We start from the raw sequence: 18881 nt of genomic DNA on the forward strand, positions 1-18881 counted from the left end.
ACTTGTTACTGAATCAATTATTAAAAATAAGCAATTATAAGCAATTAATGCTTTTTAGTTCATTTAAGATTATACTTATATGAACTAAAAAGTATTAAATAATCCTTATTCTGTACTCAATCTTCATAATTTTGAAGTCGGTACCAGTTCTAAGTATATAAGTTGCTGTTATACCTATTCTGTCAGAGAACTGGCGATTAGGTTAGCTGGTACCGATTGCAAAATAATGAAGATTGAGAACAGAATTAATACTGAGTACAGAATAAGAATTATTTAATACCTTTTAGTTCATTTAAGTATAATATTACTATTGTCATTGCCTTGGAAGTCGGTTTTAATTTTTTGTTTAAAAATAATAATTTTACTCATTTTAGCTGTCCTTAACGTTTTCTATACTTACAGTTGGTGTTTTAAAAAATCAAAATCAAAATTGCTTTATTTCTGAACAAATCTAAAATAAAATATATTTTCAGAATACATGGTGCCTACCACCGGTTCGGTAACTAAGCCGACGAGAAGAACCGGCGTAAGAAACTCGCACGCCCACTTTTTACCAAAAAAAGTGAGAAAAAAAATAATCTTGTAAAACAAAATTTACAATGCTGTAACTAAAAATTATACAATGTAAACATAGATAGATACATAATAATTGTAAGTCATGTAGAAGTAGCCTTGCAAGCAGTCATTCAGCATTCTACTCCCAAGATGTGCCATCAATTATGAAATCATTTTGGCTTTGGCACAAAACGTTCTTTGACTACTTTTTTAAATTTATTAATCGAAAGATTTTGAACGTTTTCTGGGACCATATGTTCCCATTTGAATATCAAGGAGTCACTTCGATTTCTCATTGTTTCCATCACCAGACCACCACTTTTGTGAACATGATACCTACTCGGAACAATACAATGTACAGCAAAAGAAAAAAATTGAAAATCGGTTCATAAACGGAGGAGTAATCGCTGAACATACATAAAAATATATCCACAGGCGAACGTCTAGACTCCTCCTGTTTGGAAGTCGGTTCAAAATAATTGTAATAAAATATTATGATATTTTATAATATGTATTTAATTTAAGAATAAAATATAATATACTATGTGTGTTGTTTACTTTCAATGTAAGGACTGATTTACCAGATAGATTTTACCTGAGTAATAAATAAGTAACTTTATAATGTGTTAAGTGTAAATTATTTACCCTATAAGAACCTCATGTCATAACATATCCGACGATTGAAAAATCATTCCAAAAGAAAATGTGTATCTACTTTTCAATCGTCACCTTTTTTTGCCAATTAAAATTTATGATACCTAATTTGAAATACAAATCTATCAAAGTTGCATATTATTTATTTCTTATAGAAACTCAGGTAAAATAACTCGAACGGACTAAACTATCGATAGCAAAATACTATACTATCGATAGTAAAATATACATCACTAGCACACGCACACATTGACAGATCAAAAATGGTCACGCATTTTCGAGTTGTCAGGTGGTCTTTACGACAGTATATATTATGTCTATGGTATGCGCGCACGGGCAACTTAGTTGCTCGGCGATTTATCTCTTGATCAAGTCTAGGAGCTAGTATGAAAGTGCGCGCACATAGCCACGCAACTCTGGGCAACTTTTTCGTTCGCGGGGTCGGAGACGTTTTGTCCTTATCTCCAGTAATTCACAAGTGCATAAGCACAGATTAATATATGTAGCAAGCTAGTCACAAGTTAAAAATTAACTTGTGAAATTTTGGTCTGTGTAGCGCCACTTTCTCAAACTTATGAGAAAGTGGCGCTACACAGACCAAAATTTTAAACTTTAACCTTGAACCAACAAGGCTTCCGTAACTAGAAGCTTTGCACCATCTTTGCACTCAAATTTAAAGTAAAAAAAAACACATTTACCGGAAGTTTACCGGCAAACGCGCAATTTGAAAAGTCAAAACAAATTTGACGTTTGGTTATTGCGAGAATGGCTAATTTATTAAAATCTTGTATTAAATTAATATATTTATTGGCTTTAAATGGCTAAAATTTAAAAAGTTGCGAAGTGCAAGAGATATTTTTAATTAAAGAACATGGAATCAGATTCTATGGATGAAGACATAGATGGACTCATACTTAGCGTTCACGTGAAAAACTTTTTTTGTCATGATAACTTAGAAATAAACTTTAATAAGAACGTTAACTTCATCATCGGTAGAAATGGAAGTGGAAAAAGTGCTATTTTATCTGCTCTAGTGGTTGGACTTGGGGGCAGAGCATCAGCAACTAATAGAGGGAACAACTTGCATTGTAATACATTTTTTACTATTTACTTGCTTTTTTAAATACACACAAGGAAAAGTAACAACTCGGTATATTTTCAGCCTTCATTAAAAAGGGAACCAACTCTGCGACTGTTGAGATAAAAATAAAGAATAGCAGCCCAAAAGCATTCAAACATGACATTTATGGTGATTCTATCACAATAGTCAGAACTATAAACGCTTCAGGAGGATCAAGTTATAAAGTAAAATCAGCCACAGGTTTGTTAGTCTCAATTATTTAGTTTATATATTATATGAGGAGCTGGCGAACTAAAATATATTTTAGTTCGAGTTTCGAATCGTCTTCTTTTGACCCATCTGCGTCCATTCCCATTAATTATTTCAATCAAAACCGGGCTTTAATAAGTCCATTTTCAAATAAAACCAGACTAGTTCAGTAGTTTAACCACTGTGTAAATTTTTTCTCACGGACTAATCCAATTTTGTTCGCCAGCTCCACATATTATATTACATACACAAGTTATAAAAAAAATGACTTCTCATAAATTCTAGGTGACATCATCTCAACAAAATTTGAGGAGGTGAATTCCATAATACTAGCTCACGATATACAAGTGGACAACCCTATATCAGTATTGAATCAAGATGATGCTAGAAGTTTCCATGCATCAGATGCAAAGAAGAAATACTCGCTCTTCCGAAAAGCAACTAACCTCGATCAAACAGAGAACAATTATGTTAAAGCCCTAGAAAATTGTAATAAAGCTATTGCAATTTGGAACAGGAAGAATGAGGTATGTTATTTGTTTTACAATTTTTTGCTTCACATAATTTGTAATTTCTTTAAACTTTCTTTTCATGGTATGCTATAGTTGTTTATCAATTATTGTTTGAATTTAATGTTGTGTAGGCAAGCAAAGAGTTGGAAAAAGAGTACAAGAAGTGGAAAACAATGCATGATCAAATGCAATCAAGAGATGAAATAGAAGCTCAAAAGCAAGCACTACAAAATGAGTACTACTGGAGCGAGATTACAGAGTTTGAGAAAGAAGCGGCATCCATACAGGCGCAGTGTGAGAAACAGAGTGCTAAGTGTCAGAAGCTGGCTGACAGACTCAGGACTATGGAGGAGAGCTATGGAAGTTATAATAGTACTATTGAGTGAGTGTTAAAGATTATTTGAAACTTTGTTGATCATAATGACAAGATGCTAATTTAGAACTATTTTAATTAGCTAATTTAGAACTTTAGAAACATGTTTTCAAGCATACTTCCAAGCTATTTGTTTTTATATTTATTTGCATAAGGTTAAAATATTAAAAAACTATTCATTATACCAGATCTTTGAAGCAAAGACTTCTAGAAGGTACAAATGAGAAAAGATCATTGGAGCAGGAGCTACAAGAGATTGAGAATGAGTCACGTAGCGTTAAGGAGAGCTACAGAACTGCACAGCACACCGCCAGCAAACATGAGGACTTGCTCAAGAGAGAGAAGAGAAAAGTCATGGACTTGGAGAGAGAGATAAATAATATACAGTGAGTGATTTCCATTGCTATACTGCAAAAAATAATGAGGCACAGTATTTAATTTTTTTTTTTTAACATTTATATGAAGCCTTGGTTTGCACTTTGGACTTTTAAGATAGTCATAGGTCAAATTAAAGGTGTGAATTTGCTAGCACCCTTGTCTGCATAGAAACTACTTTAAAATTTTTTTGTAAAAGTATTTGATACATTATTATTCCCTAATTATTAGGGAATAATATAACTATTGTAAAATATATGTCATAACTCATAGATATACAATATGACTTATATTACTTTAGATCAGGCGGTGTGGAGTCCCAGCGCGAAGCCCTAGAGCGGGCGGAGTCTGCGGCACGGGCGAAGGCCGAGGCGGCTCGTGCGCGATACGACACGGCGCAGCACGAAGCGGAGCAGGCGCGCGCGAACGCCACGCACGCCGCCGCGCCCGCTGATGCCGCCGCCAGCGCCGCGTCACATCAGCGGGATAAATTAAGTAAGCTATTTTGTATGGTGGATGATCTTAGTACATTGTATGTCGAACAACATACGGTCCAACCGCAAATAATATGTCTTTGTGTCAGTGCAGCAAGTCAATGCCTGGATAAACAATTTTTTATGAAAAAGTAGACTTTATTTTATGTGTGCTAAAAAGAGGTCATCATCAGAATGCTGATTGATTGAGGCATTTCTGTCGACCGTGCGCGCTGGCGCCTACTCTTTTTAATTTTTATACATACAATCTGACATTGTATACACTCTAACAGTGTCCAATGCAATGTCCATATATATTATATAATTTCTATGTATGCAAACTGTTAATATTCTTGTTGATTTAACCCACTTTCCAAGAATATTTAATATTTGTGTTCTTAATATCATAAATCATATTTCAGAACAACTGAAGCAGCAACTCCGCGAGCTAGAGTCTCGAGGTAACGACTCGTTGGCGGTGTTCGGGGAGCGCATGGTGGAGCTGTGCGAGCGGGTGAAGGGTGCTGTCAAACGGAAGGAGTTCTCGCAGCCGCCGCGCGGACCCATCGGTAAGAAACTCAGTTACATTGAGAGGGTTGATTGAGTGACAGGGCAGCTGTTATTCACACTTTCGAACATTATGAACACTTTTATGATAAAGTTTTTTTTTTATGAAATAAGGGGGGCAAACGAGCAAACGGGTCACCTGATGGAAAGCAACTTCCGTCGCCCATGGACACTCGCAGCATCAGAAGAGCTGCAGGTGCGTTGCCGGCCTTTAAGAGGGAATAGGGTAATAGGGGAGGGTAGGGAAGGGAAGGGAATAGGGGAGGGTAGGGAAGGGAAGGGAATAGGGGAGGGTAGGGAAGGGAAGGGAATAGAGGAGGGTAGGGAAGGGAAGGGAATAGGGGAGGGTAGGGAAGGGAAGGGAATAGGGGAGGGTAGGGAAGAGAAGGGAATAGGGGAGGGTAGGGAAGGGAATAGGGTAGGGGATTGGGCCTCCGGTTTTAGAGAGACTTTCAAGAATACAACTCAAAAAAATATCGATTTCAAAATGAATGGATATAATATTATCGTAATAGCGTCGTCTTTGGGTCGTGACTCCCCTGTAGGATTTTGATGGAGACCACATTGCATAAATTTACTTACCCTATGGCCTATATGGATAGATGTAAGAAGTTATTTTTTCATTAGGTCAATACCTAAAAGTGAAGGAGAAGAAATGGGGCGGGGCGCTGGAGCACATACTCGGTGGCTCCATACAGAACTTCTGCGTCAACACGCCGGAGGACTCGCGCAAGCTGTTCGAGATCATGGGACAGGTATGGAGATGTTATACAATGTTTTTTTTTTTACTTCAAAAAAGGAGGTTATCATTTTGACCCGTATGTATGTAATATTTCTAGAATTGCCCAGTTTTCGTATATTATGTTAATCTATATAAGCGCCTGGTCTGATCAAATACGCCAATTTTCAAAAGTGTATGTATGTATGTATGTTTTTATGTTTGTGTTCACATATCTCCGGAACTACAAGTCAGATTTAAGTACATAATTCTTTGTTTGCTGTAAGTACTCTTTTTCAACTATTTATAAGACCTTGCACTATATTCCTGTAGCAAAAACTCTGCTATTCTATTAATTATTTTTTTTTTATGATGCAGGTGTACGGCAGTGGCGCCAAACCGGGGGTGACGTGCAGTAAGTTCCTGGCGAAGCGGCACGACGTGCGCGCCAGCAGCGTGCGCGCGCCGCCGCACCGCAGTGCGCTCGACGCGCTCAACGTCACAGACCACGTCGTCGCCAACTACCTCATAGACAACCTGAGCCTCGAGAATATACTGCTTGTTGCTGACCACGGTACGTACCATCGAAGAAATTGATTCTTAGACGGACCCAAGGGCGTCGCCAGCCGAAGGCGCAGGGGGGGGGGGGGGGGCAGTTTACATTACCTACTACAATTCATACTTTTCTCATTCTCTTTATATGAGAAAAGTAGGTATGAATTGTAGGTAAAGTAGACAGCACATGAAGCTTTTCACTTTTACTACGAGCCTTACATCTATTACCAGATTATAATATTATAGTGGTCATTGTTTGCATTATATTTGGCAACTTTTTTAGAATCTCTAGGGTGGGGGACAGCTGCCCCTCCTTGGCCCCGAGTTATGTCAGTTCAATATGCCGTGACCCTGACGGCTTGGTTTGACGTAATCTGACCAAATACTTAGGTTGGCCATCTGCCCATGAATCAACTTCTCTGATAGTAAATTTTCATAGTCTAATTATATCAGTTTTGATTTTAATTTTCATAGTTGAACTTCAGTCTTACCTGTTAATTTTCAATTATATGTTCTACTCAGACGAGGCCGTCCGTCTCTCGGACTCGGTGGAGAACGTGCCGCAGCACTGCAATAAGGTGGTGACGCTGGACGGCAGCGAGTACCTCCCCGCGCCTCACTATCGCAGCTATGGCGGCGCCGCGCGACCCGCCCGCTACCTCGCCACCAGCACCGCGGACAGAAAAAGGTAGGTTACCCCTGGTCATATACAACACTGGGAACAAAGATTAGAAAAGGTCGGTTACTCCTGAGGAGATATAGCACTGGACTTAAAGTCAAGGAAAAGGTTGGTTACCACTGACGAGATATAACACGAGACTGAAGTCCAGAAAAAGGTTGGTTACCACTGTCGAGATATAATTAGTACAGAACTAATGGTTGCTTACCCCTGACGAGTATAGTACAGGTAACAAGATAAGTTAAAAAATAACAGTTGTTACCCCCGTTGAGATGTAGCACCGGACTAAAGTGCAGAAAAAGGTTGGTTACCTCTGTGGAGATATAAGCACTGGACTCAAGATCAGAAAAAGTGTGATTCCCCTGACGAGATATAGTACCGGAATAAAGTGCAAAAAATGTTGGTTACCCCCTGACGAGTGACGATATAAGGTAAAAGCACTAATGGTAGACTCGGAACTAATAGATGACACTTACGACAAAAATACCATCTAAATAAGAAGTAGTCTAATTTTTTCTCAACACTATAAATTTTATAAGCTTCTCAAGCTATCTGTTGATGTGAAAAAATATATTAGGGACGCCTTTGGGAACAAAATTTTAAAATGGGATCAGTTTTCGTAAATAATGTGACCACGTCACACGCGCTCGGCAGTTTCTTAGAAAATAGGTTAAGGAAGGCGAAATTTTGCATGTAAGGTTTGAATACATTTATTTGATTTTTTGTAATTTCTATTGATTTCATTGGATTAATGGTCATGTTGTATACACTAATTAATGTTTATTTATGTTTTTTTATCCATTTTCTCTAACAATATAAAGGATGTCTACTATTAGTTCTTGAAAATGTAAAAAACCTAATAGATGACATGGAACTCATATCATCATTTTGCAATACATGCTAAAGTTATTTTGTAGTTCATTCTACTGCAAATATCATCAATATTCTCTGAAAATATAATTCTATTAACAAGCTAACAAATTAGAACTACTGTACCTAAAAATTGACATATTAGACCTTGTCTGATCTAAAAATCGATTGCTTTAGTTTTTTAGCAGTAAAAAGAAGAAAAAGGAGAGCTGAGAAAAGAAAGAAGAAAAATGCCTCTTGCAAGAGAAGCATGGAGACTAAAGACTGAAAATAAATTTGATGGGAAAAAATATATGAAAAATAAAAGGAAAGATAGTTTTAGCACGGAAGAAGAATGGATAGAATCTGGAGACAACGTGGATAATATTTCATATGCATGTAGTTACTATGATGAAGTAAATGAAATCTTTAAAAAAACGGCAAAGAAAGACCTAATAATATGAAAAATGTTAAATGTAATGTAATGTTCTATGTCAACTATTAGTTCATATTGGTGTCTACTATTAGTGATGTTTGTTTTCTGTGATGTCATCTATTAGTTGTTATGACTAAGTTTACAAAAAGACCAATCATATATTTTTAATTGATTTGTCAGTGAATAATCATAATAGTTTTATTTTGTAAGAGTTACTGAAGACATGGAAGAAGTTATCAATCCTTTATTTTAATAAATATATATTTTACAACATTCAAATGTTCCATGTTTCCTTAAAGCGTCTGCCATTAGTGCTTTTACCTTACATAATTAATATGCTTATTGCTTACACTGACGAGATATAGCGCCGAACTCAACTTCAGTAAAAGATTGGTTACTCCTATCGAGATATACCATGTCCACATATTAAGTTTAGAAAAAGTTGATTACCCCCCTTTTGAGACACAATACCGAGTTGTCTGAGTTTTGTTTATTAAAATTTTCGAACTTAGTTGATACGTCACACTGCTCACACATAAGTGCCGTTGTAACTTGTGAGTAATCGTATCACAAGAACGAACGGTTTTTTTATACATTTCTTACTATTAATTTCCTAACTCTCATACAGGCAAGTGCTAAGCGAGATCGAGGAAGGCGAGTCCAAGCTGCAGACTTTAGAGGCGCAAGCAGTCGAGCTGCGGAATGAGGCAGAGCGCGCACGCACGCAGGAGCGGCAGTGCGCACGCGCGTTGCAGGCGCTGTTGCAGGCGCGACACGCCGCCGACGAAGCGTTGCGTGCCGCTGCGGCCGCGCGCGCCGACCACGATGCGCCGCATCACGCTGTGCTGGTAATACATAGTCACTAACACAAAATATACTTTAAGGTGACGCCGCGTTAAAGTAAAAAACCGTGTTGGATATGCTTTAGATTGCTTGTTTTTTATGAGAGGCCCGGCCACTCATAGAAAACAAGAAATGGAACAGATCTATGTACAAATTTTGGAAGCTTAAATCACTCTCCTCTGTTGGCCAAATTAGAATCCTTTTTTTACAGAGGTCTTTTTGATTGATTATTCTGTGTTATAAAAGTTGACCAATTGTGTTATGCTATGGGTAATTCAAAGACAGACATGATGAATACTGACAATGAACTTTAATTTCTTAGCTTTAGTCATTGCTGAGAAAAATCGATATCGCTACAGCCAAATTATTAAGGCGTCGCCTTAAACATTAGGGTCAATTTAGACCGCAACACGACGCGTAGATGCATAAATTTGTATGGATTTAACAGATTTCAATTGCGTGAGACGTAATTCAAATCTGTCAATTCAGTACGAATTTAGAAATGCATCTACGCGTCGCTATGCAGCCTAAATTGACCCTTACTAGGATAAAAAAGTTATTACCCGTTTACAAAAAATTACAATATTCGCTTGAAACACCCGCAATCATGACTCTACACAACAAGACACATAATACGACAAAATGCCCAGTGTATTACGAAAAAAACCTCGCAAGTATTTCTCGCAACCTATTTTGAAAAGTGCTCACTTATCATTAGCACAATCAACAATATTGTTGAATAGCCCAACTTATGTCGAAAAACCTCAGAAGCTGGTGCAGAAACAAAAACGACAAGCTAGACTCTAGACTCTACAGAGTGCCAAAATTGTATGCACTTGAAAAAAAGTAGTAGCCTGGGCTCTACGAATAATAAAACTAAGGAAACGTAACTCCCATACTTCAATCGTTTCGAATTTGGTTCTCAAGGTTCTTTTAGCACACTAAAATAATATGGCAATAGCTACGAAACACTACATTCAAATTGACAAAATATAGCTGTTGACAATTATTGTCACTTCTATAATTACACATAATTCTTGCCTGTATTCGGGCCTCTTTTTGCATAAAGTATGCATGTATTCAGGTCACATTTTGTAGAATCGGAACAAATTTGACACAGTTACTCTTCTTTAGTTTTTATTATTCGTACCCTGGGCTCGATATACGAGTACACTTAAAGGTTGGTATTTAGGTACATTGTATTTATATTAATGTAAACAGTAAGCTACCAATTTGCTTTATTGAAGACACACTCATTGTTATGTCTACGTTTTCCACAAAACTTGATCGTGCAGAAATATTTTTTTTTTGTTCATTGCTTGATCTTGCAATCAGTCCTCGAACTATGAGCAGATGTGTTGTGTGGCTTATAGAGAGTAAGTTTTCCAGCGGAGACTACTCTTCAGGAATCTGGTCGCCTGTGGCAGCTCCAGTTTTAGTATTTGACGTCGTTTTAGGCGTCTAAATGACTCTGGGACAGTTAGCTGAACAGCCAGTTGGTTTGGATGTTTTAGGAGTCGGGTTTTGTCGTCGTGCAGGAATATAAAACAATTTTGTTAAAAAGTGGACTTCATTTTACGTATGTTAGAGTCGATATTATATTGATCAGAAACCTGAGTAATAAAAAAGACGATATTGCCGAAACCCGGGATTGAACCGGGGACCTTTAGATCTTCAGTCTAACGCTCTCCCAACTGAGCTATTTCGGCCATGAGTACTCGCTTGGAATGTTATAAGTCTACACTGAAGCTTATTTACATTTTTTCCTCATTATGCTGATAAGGTGTTTGAGTTATCACGGTGAATTAATAAATAATAATTAACATGCATATTATGTCATATATTTTTTTAGTTTTGCAATTTGTAACAATATATTTAGTTGTAACCGACTTCAAAAAAGAAGGAGGTTCTATTAGGCTGTATATTTTTGTTACAAACGCGGGGTGCTTAAGTCCATTTTATATTCAAAGCATGTTTCGACATAAACACATTGAATGGAAGCAATACGAACATAGCACTACATCGACTTAAATATATCTTCAGATTGCACACTTTTGACAATCATTATTGTTAACATACTATTTATTTTACTATTTGGCAGGACTCGGAAACCTGGTTAATCTTCGCGATCCTGTTCGTTAGAAACGCCATACATTTCCAAAATAGCGTTTTCATTTCGATTCCGGTCTGAACGGATCGAAATTATTTTTGGTTTTGTTCTAAGAGCAAAATAAAATTGCTCACTGCTCAAAATACCGGTTAGAACCGTTCGCAGTTATGTTCGCCCCGCCCACTCACACACACCACGACCATCACCCATTGTCCACACATGAACAAGTTATTGCCTATTGGCTATTAGATGGTGCACTAGAAAGGGATAGAAGATATCACTGCACTAGTTGCTTTCCGCGAGAAATTAACCAGGTTTATTTCAGAAGCAATACCGCTCGCATCTCTATTTCACTCCGATCCAACGCTTATCCAAAAACCTGGTTAGAGCGTTTTAACCTGGTTAAAAAAATACCGGTTCCGAGCCCTGCTATATGGTATAATGTACTATTTTTATTTTACTATTTCAGGTGGACGAACTAAACGTAAGCAAGGATAAAGTGAGGACGCTGACCGAGCAAGTTAATGCGTTCAACGAGCAAGAAAACGAGTACAAGAGCAAGATAGAGGAGTACGATGCCAGGACGAGCAAGCTCAAGGCTAAATACGCGCAGGTCGTGGCCACCTGTAGGAGCCTCAATGTAAGACATACATACTAACTGTACCATACTATATAAACGAGAAAGTGTGTCTGTCTGTCTTACCTCTTCATGCCTAAACAGTGGATCTGACAAAAATGGAACTTGGTATGCACAGATACCAAAAAAAAAAGAAAATCTCTGTCTTTGAAAAATAAGGTAGTCTTGGCAGGGCATGAACCGTACATTTTTCTAATTCAGGGAGAATTAGAAAAATGTATGATTTATGCCCACGATTAAATGATTTCCTAGCGTGGTTACAACAGAGAAGTTGTTGCCTGAAACCTCTGTTTATTACTAAGAAAATATGGTAAGTATAAAAACATAACAGTATTTACAAACGATCGCTTTTGTTATTCTATAGGAAGAAATTGAACAAGAGAAGATGAAGATGGACCAGGGTGTGACGGACAGACAGACTTACCAGCAGCGGCTTGCGGAAGACAAGAGGAAACTCGACGCGGTGCAGGAGATACTGCAGTCCAAACAGAGCCATGTACAGAAGAAGATACAAGAGGCATTGCTACTGTGCCCCAGGGTGGATAATCCTAGGTAGATATTTCATATTTTCGTTACCTATAAATACTCGTAACAGAGCTCTGTTCTCTGATTCACTGTTCTCATCAACTCTCGTTCTGCAGAGCGAGAATTGATCTAGTTAAATCTATTGTAGATTGACTTAAAATCTGGCACAGGAGATAACGTTAATATTAATAAATTGAGACTAAATTTTCCTCCCTATAAAGTTCTTTATTTAGAATATAAATTGATCTACTTTTTTATTAATTCAGTATTACCCTACTATGCAAATTATTATTATGAACTTTGTTACTAGGACCTCTCTACAAATATTTTAGTTACAATCAGATCAGTAGATTTACTTTTAGTTTTGGTTTCACTGTAGTTGGGTAAATAGAAAAAACGGATCAGATTTGTCCTTTGTTTTCGCAAGCACCATATCAGTTTTTTTAATGTGCTATGTCAAATTTCATCATTTTTATATTATGTAGTCTACTAAAATACAATTGGACTAATCGCATACTTTTTTACAGAGAGAAGTCCGTAGTGATCGGTCTGCTGAAGAAGACGGAGTTGAAGCTGAACTCTCTGAGCAACACGCGCATGACACGCGCGCAGGTCGCCGAGAAACTGCTGACGGTCGAGCGCAACTACCGCCGCACTGAACTCACGCTCAAGAAGCTCAGCGCGCTCATTGACGAGGTATCAATCAATTTTACACTTATATCATAACAGGTTAATCGTCATATCAATTGTACACTTGCACCATACACGTTAATTGTCATAATCAATTGTACACTTACACCATCTATATATTAATACGTCAAAACTTTGTATCCCTTTTGACGAAAAATGGGTAAACGTAGGTGAATGAAAATTTGCACAGTTATAGTTTACATGGTGAAGGAGTGCATCGAGCTAATATTATTTTGAAATTATGCTTTTCTCATACATTTTTTTAACAAATAAAACATTACACACACTACAACACACACACTAGGAAAAATTACAGATTTTTGAGTGACGAGTCTATACGAATTACACTCTTTTATTTATGGTTGAGTCTGAAAAATTTTCGTAATTTTTCGGCAACGGTCGTTTTTCCGAGCGTCCGAAGACGTCGCTGCAAGCGCTGTTTTTAAACTTAACTTTAAGAAAAACACCGCTTTGCGGCGACGTAGAGGCGCCTGACGTTGCTTGGTCGTTACCATGGTATTACGTCACTGACCACGTCGCGATGACTTCCCGGTGAGTTACAGCACTTATTGACGGATCGGCGACAGCGGACAGCCACCAGCTAATGGCTATATGATATTTACTTGTATTTCCTTTGAACAAGGTGCAAAATGCAAGTGCATTGTTTGGGGCTCTTACGTTTCATAGATTCGGGTGTTTTCGTGATTACGACAATTAGCGAATATTTGCATGCGCATTATTAATTTGGGACTGGGAGTACTTTACTTCGTTCCATCCGGGTGTCCCTTGACACCTCTCAAGTTTTTATATTTTTATGTTTGTAGATAAAGCGGACAACAGACAAGCACCTGAGTTTCTGTCAGCGCGTGCAGACGTACGTGGCGCGGCGCGTGCAGCACTGCTTCCAAGCCATACTCACCATACGCGGATACACGGTCAGTATCCACTCACAGATTTATAAATCTATCAGAGAAGCAGTTGGCGGACCTATGTGATTTGGTCGGGCTCCTGACAGATCAGTAGAACATTGACATAATAGAATCCGACTTTTTCTCCCATGGCAAAGTGTGGGCGCCAGAATCAAAAGTTTTGCTTTACAAATTTTGAACAGTGATACTAAAACTCGACTCTCGTCGACTGCAAAATATGCAGTGTTAGATTTTTAGTTGTTCAATTACAAGTTATTTCAGTTTTTTCGCTCGTTTTGAATTGATTAACTTCGTATGTAAAAAAAGAAGTTGATCAATCCATATGTCGTTTGTAGTTAAAAATCGTTTTATGAATGTGGGATACCTTTTTCTGAGTATAGTGCTTTAATAATTGGTTTTAGGATGTGCCTTAAGGTGCCGGTTGGCAGCGGGCGACATGAAGCAACCGCAGACGACGTGTCGCAGCGACAATACTGGTTTGTATGTATTTCTATGAAACACCCTCCGCAGCTAGTGACACGAAGCTAGCGACACTTATTCATAGAAATACATACAAACCGGTAGTGTCGCGAACACACGTCGTCTGCTGCAACTTCATGTAGCCGGCTTCCAACTTGTACCTTTACGCAGAGAAATTTCACTTTCGAAGTAAACATATAAATTATATTCAAATATGTACATAAAGTCTACTTTAATTATTTTTCACAGGGTCGTATGGACATAGACCAGGCGCGCGGAGTCCTAGAGCTGTGCTGCGGCGGTCGCGCGGGCGCGGCGGGCGGGCGCGGCACGAGCGCGCTGTCCGGCGGCGAACGCTCGTACGCCACCGTCGCCTTCATGATGGCGCTGTGGGACGCTGTCGAACTACCCTTCTACTTTATGGACGAGTTTGACGTGTTTATGGTACGAAATACTTACTAATATACTTAATTATAGGTCTACCAGAATCTGATAGCAATATTTGAGATTTTCAAAAAATATCCTTGTTAGTGTCCGACCGAAACTGGTTTTTCAGCCGAAACCGAAACCGAAACTTGGTAAAACATTTAAAATTACGATTATTTACTGAAATTTATGGATTTTTGACATAAAATACAACTTTTTAAACTAAAGAAAAAGTACCGCATTGAATTTTCTAATTTTTGTGACATTTCTTAGAATAAATATTATTATCTACTTAATCTTAGACTGATATGTTCCCTAGAATTTTTGTACTATATTCCGTTTTTATATGATTCCAAGTAGGTGCAATTTCACCTAAGAAATAGGACGCGTTTAGTGTACATCAGTTCTAAACGTATTTAAAGGGGTTTATAGCACAAAATTGCATTTCACCAACAACGTTCACAGCAAATCCGAGTTTTATCTTCAGAATGTCCAATGTTGTACAGATAAACTTCATAAAAGCCGTTGAAGTGCTATTAAGGTGTAGTGTCATGGCGAATCGAAAATCATAGACGAAAAAAATGTCAAGATGACAGTTTTGGTAGATGCGTTTGGGTAGCATAAGTATCGTTTCTTGCTTTTTTGTTGATAAAATAACGTAACTAGACTCCAAAATGATAAAACCATGTAAAATCATCGCGTGACGTCACATAACCTTTGATTTATTAATCGTGATTAAGATTTTGAAATCCATTTGAAACAAAACGAGATTTACATCCCCGTAGGTACGCGTATAATGAGAACTAAGTATTATAAAACAAAGTTGTGTGATTGGTGAAATCCTCCTTTAGACATTAACGACGTACTACTGAAAACAAAATCAATTGCAGTATATTATTTTTATGGGAAACATGGACACGACCGCGGTCGAAGTTCAAAATGAAATGACTAAGCAAACTCACTAAATCTCGCAAGATATATCCTAATAAGTATATCCTACAATCTCACAGTCAAACAAAATTCTTAAGTAAATAAAGTTCATACACAATATTAATTAATCAATTTATCATAGCATTTACTAAATCGTTTGTTTCATGTTTGGGAAACATTGTTAAAATAGCACGTAACTTGCCAATAGTTATGTATATTAATTAATAAGCCTGCGCTTATCGTAGAAATAGAATTTAATAATATAATTTCGATAACAATAAGTTTAGACAATTTAATAAAAATAAAACGAAGTGCTAATTTTTGATTTAGGACTAACCTCGAAAACATAATCTAAAATCAGGATTAAATAGATGTGGCGAACTGAGCCGGGGCCTCGCTGGCAAGCAAGCATGAGTTAACTGCGAAGTTTACCGAACGACGCATGAGTTTCGGCGGGGCCGAAAGTTTCGGCTATATTTTGGCCGAAACTAGATTTTTTGGGCGAAACCGAAACCGAAAGTTCGGTCGGTCACTAATCCTTGATCATTGGATAAATTTTTATATTTGCATGTTTAAAACACAGAATCAACCGCTATTAGAAAAAAATATATCCACAGCCGAACATATAACCTCCTCGTTTTTTGGAAGTCGGTTAAAAAAAGGATCAAAATGTTTTATTTCAATTACCCCGGTATTGCTAGAGTCAATTTATTTTCTCACTTTTGCCATCAGATTCTGGTTGACCTTTACTTAATCCATACTATTTAAATATTATAAATGCGATAGTGTGTCTGTCTGTTACCTCTTTACGCCTAAACGATTTTGCTGAAATTTCGTATGGAGATACATTAAGTTCCGAGAAAGGATACTTTTATCCCGGATGAATGTACGGTTCCCGCGCGATAAACGAATTTTGACGCAACGGAGTTGCGGGCGTCATCTAGTACGTCATATTTACGAAACGAAGCTTCAGCTAGTTGTTTGGCCAAAGCTTCGCTTTGTTTTGTAGTCAATAGAAAGTTTGGGTGTTAATCTACGAATAATAAAAATGTTTAATTAAGTCATATCCATGTAAAACTGTCAGTTTGAGAAATTATTTGTGTGCGTTTTAAATATTTTTAAATAGATTTCTTATACGTTCAGTTATGCTTGTTTGCTCATCAATATCAAGATAATTAATATGATTACTGACGTAAACTGAGTCTTGAGTCAGTCATATTCTTATACGTTCAGTTATGCTTGTTTGCTCATCAATATCAAGATAATTAATATGATTACTGACGTAAACTGAGTCTTGAGTCAGTCATAATAAAAAGTCGGTTATCCTATGTTTGTTTTAGGACAACGTGAACCGCAAGATAGTTCTGCAGCTGCTGATAGACCACGCGCTGAAAAACCGCGCGCGCCAGTTCGTGTTCCTCACGCCGCAAGACGCCTCCGCGCTCACAGCCAGTCGACAGCTCAGCATACACCTGTGAGTTATCCACGCACGCAAACAAGTACACACTCATTCATACATGCACACACGAATACAGAAATGCACACACGCAAGCATACACGCATTAATTACATGCACGCACGTTGCACGCAATGTATGGAATATACAAGTACTCAATATTATAGGAACGATTTTGTTTAAATTCAGATAGTTATTAATTTTTTAACCGACTTCCAAAAAACGAGGAGGTTATATATTCGGCTGTGGATATTTTTTAAAATATGGAATTCTTTTGTTCTAATTATTGAGTTTTAAAAATATATTATTTCGCTTTCAGGATGGCTGATCCTCGTCCGTAGCGGCTGTGCACATATCGAGAGATTATATTTTTAACATTTACTTTTAAGTATTAAAAACTGTACGTATTCAAGTTTTATTTTTATAAATAAAAAGAATCTTCTGATTGAGTTTTAAATTACCGTTTTGGTTTATTCCTTTGTTCAGTCCACTAGTTGAAAATATATTCTACAAATGCTTGCCCTGTGCCCTTAAAATGTTTGTTGTACTAATTTCAATTGTACCTTAAAGCGTCTCCCAGACAGACGCGGCCTGCGGTGGCGGTCAGTTGGATGACTTGAGAGTTCTAGGAACGACAGACACACGCATCCACGCGGCCAAGCCATCCAACTGACCGCCACCGCCACCGCCTCCGCAGGCCGCGTCTGTCTGTGAGACGCTTTATACTGACGCCTCCGAGGTCCAGGGGTTTAGAGCGTGACTCTCGACTCTCGGAGGTCGTGGGTTCGATTCCCGTGTTAGATTATGTTATTTCCAAGTTTGGTTAGGACAATGCAGGCTGATCACCTGATTGACTGACAAGTAAGATGATCCATGCGTCGGATGGGCATGTAAAAAGTCGGTCCTGCGCCTGATCTCTCGCCAGTCGTGTCGGTCGTCCGTCCCACTGGGTTATGAGAGTAAAAGGAATAGAGAGTGATCTTGCGTACTGCGCACACACTTGGGCACTTAAAATTACTCCTGCGTAACTGGCCTGGTTTCAATAAAACCGGCCAACGTCACCGAAACCGGTGCGGGAGGTATTATTATTATTATTTATAAAAAGTTAAATGCACAGAAATAAATCAATATAGAACGGCGACACGCGTGAGTTGCTAAGGAATCGCTCGTCAATTTTTGATTTGCTTTTAGTTAAAACAAATAACTTACACGTGGCAAGAAATACCTCCTTTTGACCGATTCACTTTCGTATATTCGTTCTATGTTTTTACAATTAGACACTGCACAATGAGGCATTTTTGCACAACCGCTCCGGTATAATCAAGTCAAGACGTGCGCGCTGACTGAATGAACGTTCAACGAATCTAGCACGCAGAGCAAAATTGATACACGCGTACTTCACCCGCTTAGCCGTTCTATCTTGATTTATTTCTGTGGTTAAATGTCATGTGTTCAACTTTTAATTAAAAGCTCCAGAAGTGGGTTGATTCGGTTGATTCAAAAGTACTCGGTAGGCAGATAAAGTACTCGTAAGAATAAAGAAAGATTATGAAACCTTTTGTAGGTACTCTATGTACAGGACATAGTTTCAATAGAAAATAATTTTAGTATATAAATGAATACAATAGAATACAAATGAATACAATAGATAGAACATTTTTATTAAAATATAACAAAATAATTTCTTAAAACAAATAAAAATCTTTGTAATAGTTATAAAAGTAGTAACATTTCTTTAATACATACTTAACATTCATTAATAATTATTCATTATATTCCCAGTTTGACACCAAACACCAA

General features: G+C 37.6%; 1 protein-coding gene and 1 non-coding gene across 2 annotated transcripts; one reads left to right on the top strand and one right to left on the bottom strand.

Annotated features, from left to right (window-relative positions):
* The first annotated feature begins 2021 nt into the window (after window positions 1–2021).
* LOC121732784 (structural maintenance of chromosomes protein 6) lies at window positions 2022–17494 on the top strand. The gene is made up of 18 exons (XM_042122760.1): window positions 2022–2297; window positions 2372–2530; window positions 2825–3066; window positions 3183–3433; window positions 3613–3810; window positions 4101–4294; window positions 4695–4841; window positions 5467–5594; window positions 5936–6131; window positions 6635–6800; window positions 8705–8924; window positions 11499–11669; window positions 12031–12218; window positions 12719–12887; window positions 13706–13816; window positions 14519–14713; window positions 16966–17099; window positions 17401–17494. Exons 1-18 carry the CDS (start codon window positions 2081–2083, stop codon window positions 17420–17422), a joined length of 3108 nt encoding a protein of 1035 aa, XP_041978694.1. The 5' UTR covers window positions 2022–2080; the 3' UTR covers window positions 17423–17494.
* Trnaf-gaa lies at window positions 10556–10628 on the bottom strand. Its single transcript has one exon. It is a non-coding gene; the product is annotated as a tRNA-Phe (tRNA).
* Window positions 17495–18881: the final 1387 nt, after the last annotated feature.

Source organism: Aricia agestis, chromosome 12 (assembly GCF_905147365.1).
Source record: "Aricia agestis chromosome 12, ilAriAges1.1, whole genome shotgun sequence".
Lineage (NCBI taxonomy): Eukaryota > Metazoa > Arthropoda > Insecta > Lepidoptera > Lycaenidae > Aricia > Aricia agestis.

Excerpts from the sequence above, each read along its gene's own strand:
- LOC121732784 (XM_042122760.1), top strand. The coding sequence starts at position 2,081 with ATGGAATCAGATTCTATGGATGAAGACATAGATGGACTCATACTTAGC. Across the intron at positions 3,434-3,612 it reads AGTTATAATAGTACTATTGA|ATCTTTGAAGCAAAGACTTC; the intron begins GTGAGTGTTAAA and ends TCATTATACCAG. Across the intron at positions 11,670-12,030 it reads CCACCTGTAGGAGCCTCAAT|GAAGAAATTGAACAAGAGAA; the intron begins GTAAGACATACA and ends GTTATTCTATAG.